At 40.5% G+C, this 10,880-nt stretch overlaps 1 protein-coding gene across 1 annotated transcript; it reads right to left on the minus strand.

The window, feature by feature from the left end:
• Positions 1–259: 259 nt before the first annotated feature.
• Positions 260–10,396, minus strand: NDUFAF4 (NADH dehydrogenase (ubiquinone) complex I, assembly factor 4). The gene is made up of 3 exons (XM_010834730.1): positions 10,169–10,396; positions 9,228–9,331; positions 260–2,210 (listed from the first exon to the last, which is right to left on the minus strand). The coding sequence occupies exons 1-3, from the start codon at positions 10,302–10,304 to the stop codon at positions 1,923–1,925; spliced, it is 528 nt and encodes a 175-aa protein (XP_010833032.1). The 5' UTR covers positions 10,305–10,396; the 3' UTR covers positions 260–1,922.
• Positions 10,397–10,880: the final 484 nt, after the last annotated feature.

Below are 10,880 nucleotides of genomic sequence, written 5' to 3' on the forward strand. Positions count from 1 at the left end.
GAGGACACTGCCAACATCACGTGGCTAGAGGTGATGCTGAGATCTACATCCAGATTTTCTGAATCTCAACTCCATGCTGTCTGTGACACCACTACTACCCAACACTCTCCTACACATGATACAAAGCAGTAATAGGCTAATCAATGATATGGGAAGGACTTTATCATGCGACACTACATAACCACAGCCATATTTACAGCTACCTATCCACAGTGTAGATCTGAATAGTGAAGATGGCTCAGAAACAGCATTACCATGATTCAGGTACAGGTACTGACCTTTATTTGGTAAAGAAAAACAGTTTTGATGATTTACCGAATTTCTAAAACACAATTTTATAGACAGAATTCTTGTTTTCTTTACAAAAAAAAAAGGTTTTGAACCAAATATGGTCTAGGGATAATTGATTCACATAATGAAACTGCATCTGAACACAGCTTAAAATTCTCCCATCTCTGTCAGTTTTTCTCTTCTCAGCGTTACAAAGGCCTCATTCCATCATCATGCTTAATTCCTCAGCACCTTCCATATTATTCCCAGGGGAAATTCTTGGGAAGATGGGGATGCCTGTCTTCCCTCAGAAAAACACTGATAACTTGAAATTTTTCTTACCACATTCTATGAGTATTCCCACAGCTCACAGAAAAAATATACCACTAGGACTTTAAAATCCTAAATTCTGGGCCTGACTATGTCATAAACTACAGAATAATCTTAAATAGGTCAGGAAACTTCCTCAGGCTTCTCATCTGAACTGCAAAAATTCAAGTCGAATTTGTTCCATCCTTTGTAGTTATTATGCATCTTCACAGTAACCTTTTGACTTAATAAAGCAGCACTATATTCATTTTATAGAGGAAACAATCTCAAAGAGGTTATGCAATCTACCCAAACTCCCAGAGGTAGTAATATTGCAGAGCTAAACTTACACAACCTTGCTGAAGACCCTAGTACTGGCTCACACTGTGCTCCTAAGTTTGTTAAATGATCGAGACAGCAATTTTCCAAGTCTTTTGCAGTGATCAAACGTTATTATTTCTACTTGTAATTTTTTATCTCTTCTTTCAGCCAGTATTTAAATCGGAAAAAAACACATGTATTTGATCACCAAATTCAATTTACCATGGTTCTTTAACTATGCTTTAAAATTATCTTGTACTTTTACATTAAGTCCACAGAAAACGTATTTTTTTTTTCAGAGAGTTTCTACCACCTGCCTCTCTGAAAACTTTTGGACTTACCTGTTTGGTTGTCAAAGCAGAGGCTGACAAAATTTTATAAACACCAATTCTTGCTTGTATTTTTAAAAAGTTATTTTATATGTAAAATTCATTCAAAACAAAGTAAGTCTCCACTAGTTCTTTTTCCCTGGAACAGTAATAAAAATATATTTTCTACTGTTTTGCATCCAGTCTCCTGTCTGCCATTATTCAGGAAACATTGTTATTGGACTTCAATGTCAAGCGTCCCTTTCCTCAACAAAAAAAACTCAGTCTTAAGAGTCAGGAAAACTCTTCCTTTCACTATTCCACAGGAAGAATAAACCAGCTACCTACACTGGAAGATGAAGCTCTGAATGTTAAAGAAAGGATTCAGGATATTTCCCAAGAGGCTACATGACCAATTTAAAAGCTGATGATAGATTTGCTTAAAATACAGTAATTTTTATTTACAGTAAATTTATACATGTGCTGATTAGTCATGCTGATATTACATAAGAACACAAACTAAACCAAAGTTTAACAGAGAGAAAAGTCAATCCTATCAGCCATCCTGAATATTCAAAAGAGTTCATAAATAGCAAGCTCTCACAAAGAGGTAGCTCAACACAATTGGTAATTTATATAATTAAACCTGCTACAAATGAAGAAAATAAACAGGGCATGGGGATGAGGACAGGAAAAGTCCTGTCAAGATTCTCTTTATTTTGATTCTATTGCTTTCTTGCCTTCAGGGGGGAAGATTTTGACTTCAAAAGTCACAAAATATTTGAGAAGGGAATTTACATCTTGCTGTTCTAGATGGTATTCTTCAGCTATTTTCTTAGCAGTCCATGTGTCTGGATAAAGTTTATGATTATTGAGAAGTGTCAATGCCTCTACAATGGAAATTTTGCCTTTGGGAATGTTCTTAACGTCCATCATGTCAAACTGATGGTCTTTCGGCAACCTGAACTCCTTAGGCTTCTGACGTGCTGTGGCATCCTTTACCTAGTATCAAAAGACAAAAACCAAAAAACAGGCTTTTAGGATGAGAGCAAGGATTTGACATCTACTTTCGTGCCTTGAATCTCCATTTTTCTTCTTCAAACAAGTATTACCTGTGCTTCTCCAAACTACATTTTCTCTTTAAGATGAGTCTTAGTTTGATGGTGCTTTTGCCATATCACCATTTCACAACCATAGTTCAATCATTAGGTAGAAATCAATCAAATGGATACCATCCACTCACCACATTATTTCATATATATTAAAAGAATAACAAGTTGGTTGGAAACAATAAACTGCTTTAGGAGGGCAGGAACCTGATGCTGCTCTAACAGCTTACCTGACAATCTTCATTCTTTTCCCTAGTTTTGTATTCATATTCAGTTCAGTTCAATCGCTCAGTCATGTCCAACTCTTTGCAACCCCATGGACTGCAGCACGCCAAGCCTCCCTGTCCATCACCAACTCCCAGAGTTTACTCAAATTCATGTCCATTGAGTCAGTGATGCCATCCAACCATCTCATCCTCAGTCATCCCCATCTCCCCCTGCCTTCAATCTTTCCCAGCATCAGGGTCTTTTCCAGTGAGTCAACTCTCAGCATCAGGTGTCCAAAGTACTGGAGCTTCAGCTTCAACATCAGTCTTTCCAATGAGTATTCAGGAGTGTAAGGAAATCCAACCAGTCCATTCTAAGGAGATCAGCCCTGGGTGTTCTTTGGAAGGAATGATGCTAAAGCTGAAACTCCAGTACTTTGGCCACCTCATGCAGAGCTGACTCACTGGAAAAGACTGACGCTGGGAGGGATTGAGGGCAGGAAGAAAAGGGGACGACAGAGGATGAGATGGCTGGATGGCATCACAGACTCAATGGATGTGGATTTGGGTGAACTCTGGGAGTTGGTGATGGACAGGGAGGCCTGGCATGCTGCAATTCATGGGGTCGCAAAGAGTCGGACATGACTCAGGAACTGAACTGAACTGATGGGACGAGATGCCATGATCTTAGTTTTCTGAATATTGAGCCTTAAGCCAACTTTTTCACTCTCTACTTTCACTTTCATCAAGAGGCTCTTTAGTTTTTCTTCACTTTCTGCCATAGTGGTGGTTATCATCTGCTTATTTGAGGTAATTCATATTTCTCCCAGCAATCTTGATTCCAGCTTATGCTTCTTCCAGCCCAGCGTTTCTCATGATGCACTCTGCATAGAAGTTAAATAAGCAGGGTGACAATATACAGCCTTGACGTACTCCTTTTTCTATTTGGAACCAGTCTGCTGTTCCAAGTCCAGTTCTAACTGTAGCTTCCTGACCTGCACACAGATTTCTCAAGAGGCAGGTCAGGTGGTCTGGTATTCCCATCTCCTTCAGAATTTTCCACAGTTATTGTGATCCACACAGTCAAAGGTTTTGGCATAGTCAATAAAGCAGAAACAGTATTTTTCTGGAACTCTCTTGTTTTTTCGATAATCCAGCAGATGTTGGCAATTTGATCTCTGGTTCCTCTGCCTTTTCTAAATCCAGCTTGAACATCTGGAAGTTCATGGTTCACATATTGTTGAAGCCTGGCTTGGAGAATTTTGAGCATTACTTTACTAGTGTGTGAAATGAGTGCAATTGTGCAGTAGTTTGAGCATTCTTTGGCATTGCCTTTCTGTGGGATTGGAATGAAAACTGACCTTTTCCAGTCCTGTGGCCACTGCTGAGTTTTCCAAATTTGCTGGCATATTGAGTGCAGCACTTTCACAGCATCATCTTTCAGGATTTGAAACAGCTCAACTAGAATTCCATCACCTCCACAAGCTTTGTTCACAGTGATGCTTCCTAATGCCCACTTGACTTCACATTCCAGGATGTCTGGCTCTAGGTGAGTGATCACACCATCGTGATTATCTGGGTCATGAAGATCTTTTTTGTACAGTTCTTCTGTGTATTCTTGCCCCCTCTTCTTAATATCTTCTGCTTCTATTACGTCCATACCATTTCTGTCCTTTATCGAGCCCATCTTTGCATGAAATGTTCCCTTGGTATCTCTAATTTTCTTGAAAATATCTCTAGTTTTTCCCACTCTATTGTTTTCCTCTATTTCCTGGTGGCCTACAGTCCACGGGGGTCACAATGAGTCGGACCCGACTAAGCGACTTCACTTTCACTGAGGAAGGCTTTCTTATCTCTCCTTGCTATTCTTTGGAACTCTACATTCAAATGGGTATATCTTTCCTTTTCTCCTTTGCTTTTGGCTTCTCTTTTCTCAGCTATTTGTAAGGCCTCCTCAGATAGCCATTTTGCTTTTTTCCATTTCTTTTTCTTGGGGATGATCTTGCTCCCTGTCTCCTATATAATGTCACAAACCTCCATCCATAGTTCATCAGGCTCTCTATCAGATCTAGTCCCTTAAATCTATTTCTCACTTCCACTATATAATCGTTAGGGATTTGACTGAGGTCATACGTGAATGGTCTAATGATTTGCCTTACTTCCTTCCATTTAAGTGTGAATTTGGCAATAAGGAGTTCATGATCTGAACCACAGTCAGCTCTCGGTCTTGTTTTTGCTGACTGTATAGAACTTCTCCATCTTTGGCTACAAAGAATATAATCAATCTGATTCATTGTTGACCATCTGCTGATGTCCATGTGTAGAGTCTTCTCTTGTGTTGTTGGAAGAGGGTGTTTGCTATGACCAGTTCATTCTCTTGGCAGAACTCTATTAGTCTTTGCCCTGCTACATTCTGTACCCCAAGGCCAAATATGCCTGTTACTTCAGGTATTTCATTGCATTCCAGTCCCCTATGATGAAGAGGACACCCTTTTTTGGTGTTAGTTCTAGAAGGAATTGTAGGTCTTCATAGAACCATTCAACTTCAGCTCCTTCAGCACTACTAGTCAGGACATAGACTTGGATTACCATGATATTGTAAATATCATCAAACCCAACAACTCTTCTTTTATGATCGGTTTCCTTCTTTTCAGTTCAGCTTTAAAAAACAGTACTTGTGATCTCATATCCAGAGGATTACATCTTAATCCAGAGGACATTTTTTAAGCAAACACTGCTGACCACTCCCACATACCCACAACTATTTTTGCTTTGGTTTCCATACCACCTCTCTCCTAGTGTTCCATCTGTCTCCACAGTGGTTCCTTCCTTGCGGTCTATTCACTTCAGCTACCCTGTAAATGTTAGTATGCCCCCAAGTTCTGGCCCAGGCCCTCTTCTCACTCTACACATTCCCCCCAAGCAATCCCACCATCCCCTTATTATTATTATCCACACATCAATGACTCTGAAATATGGTCTCAAACCTTGACCTTTCTCCTGACTTTCAGATCCCAATTCCCAAATGACTAACTACATTTTTACTTGATAACCTATAAGTACCTCAAAGATCAACTTGTCTAAAGCTGAACTTGTCCCTTTTCTCTGAAAATACAATTTTGTCCCCATATTCTCTAGCTCAGGGACCAACTCCACCCATCTCTCATAGCCCACTTCAAAACTCAGTTTCTCTTATATTTGACATTTCCCTCTCCTCACTCATTACAACCAATCAATGACCAAATCCTGCTCAAGCTTCTAAGTCCCTCTCAAACCTGTTCATTCTCTCCCAGTCACTAATTACCTTTGTCCAAGCCAATGTCTCTTACGGGAACTACTGCAAAAGCCTGGTCTCCTCTTAACTGGGTAAAATGCCTATCCCTCCCTCCCTCCCAGCCCACCCTCAAAACTGCCCTCAGAATGAAGCAGATCTAAAGTCACTCTTCCACAGGAAACTCTTCAATGACTTCCAACTGCCCTCAGGATAAAACTCAAATTCCTTAGCAAGACAAATACAACCTTCATGATTTGGCCCCTACTGACTTTCTACCCCACCCCATTTCATCGACCCAGATTCATCCCTCATACTTTCTTCTAACTGTGGGTGTGTGCATTCTCAGTTGCTCAGTTGTGTCCAGCTCTTTGCAACCCCACCAGGCTCCTCTATCCATGGGACTTCCTAGGCAAGAAAACTGAAGTGAGTTGCCACTGCCTCCCTCCTCCAGTGGATCTTCCCCACCCAGGTAATGAACCCAAGTCTCCTGCAGCTCCTGCACTGACAGATTCTTTACCATTGAGCCACCAGCTCCTAACTGTACTGAACTCTAAAGGCACCACACACTCTCCTACCTTCATATTGTAACTCTGGCCTGAAACACTCCTAACTTCTTCACTTTCCAAAAACTCAAGTTTCCCTTATCTTCCTAGTTCTGTATCTTCTTACTACCTAATATATACTTTTTTAATCCAGTTTTCCCTTCTGATTAATATTAAATACTAAAATTAACATGACACTGAAAAAATCTGATAAATTCAACATCCTCTTTTAATTAAAAAAAAAAAAAACTCTTAGCAAATTAAAAATAGAACAAAACATCCTGTGATAAAAGTATTTTTCAATCAGACCAAATCACTTTATTTTAACTAATTACAGGCACCCTATGCAAGGAAAGAACAGGACAGAATAATAGACACAGTAAAAGGAGAATTAAGTATAAACACTAAAAAGAGAGAAAATTGTAATTCCATTCCAATGGTATGAGAATATCTTTAGAAAAATATAAAAGAATCAACTGAAAAACAAAGAGAAATAATAACCTAGCAAAGCAGGCACGTGCAATACAAAAATCACTTTTTTTGTGTGACATATTAGCAATAAATAGTTAAAAACTTAGGGAGAAAAGAGATCTCATAGTAACAATCTTCCCTGTACCCTTCGAAGACTCAATAAAACAAAAATGTTAATTCTCAATTAATCTATAAATTCCAATTCAATTACACTCAAAATCAAAATAGGACTTTTCAAGAACTTGTTCATATGGGGAAAAAATGTGTGGCAAGAGTCAAAGAACTTCTGAAAAGAAAGAAAGATGATCATAACAGGTATCAAGATACTTTACAAAGTTTTATTAATTAAAATAGTATAATTCTAGTGTAGACATAGAAAAATAAATAGAACTGATGAATCCGTTAACAGACTTATAAGTGTATGTATTAGCATTTTAAATGAGTGGGGAAAGGACTGGGTTATTCAATAAATTATATTTAGACAACTGACCATCCAGTTGAAAAGTTCTCCCTCACCAAAAACTTTATTTAATGCCAAATAAAGATTTTAACATAAAATATATAATCATAAAAGTACTAAGAAAATATAGAAGACTTTATGTTAGACTGAGTCCATATGTTAGACTGAGTCCATACAATGAAAGACAAAAAGGCTAATATATTTCACAAAATTTTGAATAGCAATAGATAAAAAGTCAGACAAAAGTAAATTATTTGACATATGAGAGCCACAGCATCACTGATGTCTAAAGACATCACAAATCATTAAGAAAATTATGAACTGCCCAAAAGAAAAAGAGACAAACATAAATAGGCATTTCAACCTTTTCTTCACTATCACTTGCCCATGAATGAGTTTTTTCAGATTTTTCCTAATACCTCTCCAAGAAATTTTAACACCACTGTGTATCTCCTAAGTATTATATTTACATTCCTATATCTTATACATAAGAAGTATTAAATGGTTTTTGTTCCCCAAGAGTTAATTTTAGAATGAATAAGTACATGTGAGAGAAACAATACAGAAGTATTATCCAACACCTGTCTAAATATAAAGAACACAAACATCAACCCCTATATATTTGTGTGTGTGTGTATGTGAACATCTGATAACCGAACCCTATAACTGTTGTTGTAACAAGTTACAAACCTTACTTTACATGTGCGTTTTCTCTTCCCTACTTAAAATTATACTAATAACTATTAACATATCTGTGCAGTTTATTGCCTATCTACAGAGAAAGACTTTGGAGAATTTTAGAATGAAAAGGGAATGGTCACTGGTACTTCCCTCTCCTTTAATCAAAGTCTTCTCCCTGCTTAGAAGCTTCCTGCCCCCATGAACTCATCTGGCTAACACCCAGCTGTTGTTCAGGCCACTTCCTCAGAAACCATCCCTGGTCCTTCTGTCTCAAACAGCTCCCTCTGATATGCTCAGTACCTACACTTCCTCTTTACAGACTTCGCAATTATGTACCTGTGGCTGCTCATTTGTTTAATGCCTGTGTCCCTCACAACACTATAAGCACTGTGACAGCAAGGACTAGAACTGCTGTGTTCATCACTGTACACAGAGCACTTGTGCCTGATATTTACATACAGGTTCCCACTCCCAGTTTATTCTGCCATCTCCCTGTTTTTACAAATCCTATCTGAATATTTTCTTAAAAACAAACAAACAAAAAGCCCACCAACAACACAATACTAAAAAATGTTCTGATATCAGAACATACCTCAAACCACTGAAGGAAGAGAAAATAGTATTAAAGCTCTCTCTTACTACTACTACTACTACTACTACTACTAAGTCACTTCAGTAGTGTCTGACTCTGTGCGACCCCATAGACGGCAGCCCACCAGGCTCCCCCGTCCCTGGGATTCTCCAGGCAAGAACACTGGAGTGAGTTGCCATTTCCTTCTCCAATGCATGAAAGTGAAAAGTGAAAGTGAAGTCGCTCAGTCATGGCCAACCCTCAGCAACCCCATGGACTGCAGCCTTCCAGGCTTCTCCGTCCATGGGATTTTCCAGGCAAGAGTACTGGAGTGGGGTGCCATTGCCTTCTCCAAAAGCTCTCTCTTGGTGTCATTCAAATATCATTCAAGTGACCAATTGTCATTTGGTAGAAATTTCCTACCAAATCCTATAAATTCTGAAATAATAGAGGTGCATTCAAATAATCCTTTCACAAGTCTGTTATTTTTTCACAAGTCTTTTAGATTTCAGCAAACACCTCTTGCTTAGACCTCTGTGCTTCAACTTTGCCAAAGCTCTGCATTCTGGTTCAGAAGCACACTGACACATGTATAAACATGCAGAGCCCTCACTCTCTTTTACTATTTGCCACACTTCTCTACGTGATTCTCCTGGAGCTCCAAGGAGTTATAATATATATTTACTTAATGAAAACACACATTACCTGCAAAGAAGACACGGGATCTTGGGAATCAACATACACATCTTTTAGTAATGACAGCAGTTTGTCATCTTTCCTATCAATTTCTCCCTTAATTTCTGGATGGCCTAAGGAAAGAAAAAGAATGTTACAAATGTAAAGCCAAAGAAAATTTCCTATAAGATCCTAACACTTAACACAAAACAGTCACTTTTTTTCCCCAAAACTTTAAAATTTTTATTTTGCATTGGGGTACAGCTGATTAACAATACTGTGGTAGTTTCAGGTGAACAGGAAAGGGACTCAGCCATACATATACACGTATCCATTCTCCCCCAAATCCCCGTCCTATCCAGGCTGGCACGTTATACTGAGCAGAATTCCATGTGCTATACAATAGGCCGTTGTTGGTTACCCATTTTATATACAGCAGCGTGTACATAACCTTCCCAAAGTCCCTAACTATCCCTTACACGGCCCCTCCTCCCCCGGAAACCATTAAGTTCGTTTTCTAAATCTTTGAGTTGCTTTCTGTTTAAGACAGTCACTTCATTTTTTGCTTAATCAACATTCACTCGAACACAACAGGACGTGTTTTAAATGTAACTCATAATGCTAGGTCAAGTTCGGTGTCCACTGTTCGGCGAAGACGTCTAGAAAGTTCTCCAGCATAGGATTGCTTCTGATTCTGATTCCTTGTATCATGCCGCAAAGTATTAAAGCCGGCGAGGGCGGGGTCAGCATGGGCAGACGCCGACACCTCCAAGGCTACGAAGTAGGCGGAGCCGCCGACTCCGCGGGAGCAAGGAGACAGTCTCAATGTCACCAGCCCGGTGGCGCCACCTTCCCGAGTTCGGCTGACCCAGGTGACTGCAGCTGACCCCGGTCACCCCCACCACTGCACCGAGGTCCACCACTCAACCCACACCCGGAGACCGAGCGCCGGGACCCGAGGCACCACTTACTGCTCATCTGCTCTAGCAGGAGGTTCTTGGTGGAGGGGTGCCTGGGAGCAGGGGAAGGCTTCATTCTGCTGATTTCCCGTTCTGCCCGGTTCTCTAGGTTGAAATTCCTGACTGCGCGAGCCACTGCAGCCCCCATTTCTTCACAACATGATGCCCTAAGTTACACCACACGTGGTTATACACCGGCGCGGGCGACCTCCGGGACACACCGGAGCATGCGCACGTCTGGGGGTGACCCGCACTGGAGCTTCAAAACGCGCGCTAAATGCGTGCAGTTTGCCCCCTAGCGGTCGGGAGGGCACACGCCGCGTCTCCACCCAGAATATCTCAAAGGGAGCACCTCCCTCTGGGGCGGAGACATACTCCCACCTGCGGCTGCTTCCCGCGATTTGGGGCGGGACTTAGGGCTTGGGCACACCTTGTTTTTACGCTCTTCAGCCTGGTGGAGTCCGGCGGGAAGCTTTAAAACAGTTTTCTTGCCGGCATTTCCCCCAGGTTTTCTGATTTAATCCCTCCCGAGTGAGGCCTGGCGTTGGTTCAAGTTCCCCACGTGATCCCACAGTTGCAGGCTGAGAATCAAAGTCTAAGCAAATGGACCTTGAGTTCTTTCACAGGTCGGTGCAACCAGAGGAAGCCAATATAAATGCAATTAATGGCTAAAGGAAGGTTCTAAAATAGCCCTTTCCTCCTTTTATGAAAGGAAAATAGTGAA

Source organism: Bison bison, unplaced genomic scaffold (genome assembly GCF_000754665.1).
Source record: "Bison bison bison isolate TAMUID 2011002044 unplaced genomic scaffold, Bison_UMD1.0 scf7180017864035, whole genome shotgun sequence".
NCBI lineage: Eukaryota > Metazoa > Chordata > Mammalia > Artiodactyla > Bovidae > Bison > Bison bison.

What these genes read in the sequence shown, in the direction of transcription:
- NDUFAF4 (XM_010834730.1), bottom strand. Translation starts at nt 10,304, where the DNA reads ATGGGGGCTGCAGTGGCTCGCGCAGTCAGGAATTTCAACCTAGAGAAC. An exon ending in CCTGCTAGAGCAGATGAGCA is followed by an intron (nt 9,332 to 10,168) that starts GTAAGTGGTGCC and finishes TTCTTTCCTTAG; the next exon opens with GCCATCCAGAAATTAAGGGA. An exon ending in ATCCCGTGTCTTCTTTGCAG is followed by an intron (nt 2,211 to 9,227) that starts GTAATGTGTGTT and finishes TTTTGATACTAG; the next exon opens with GTAAAGGATGCCACAGCACG.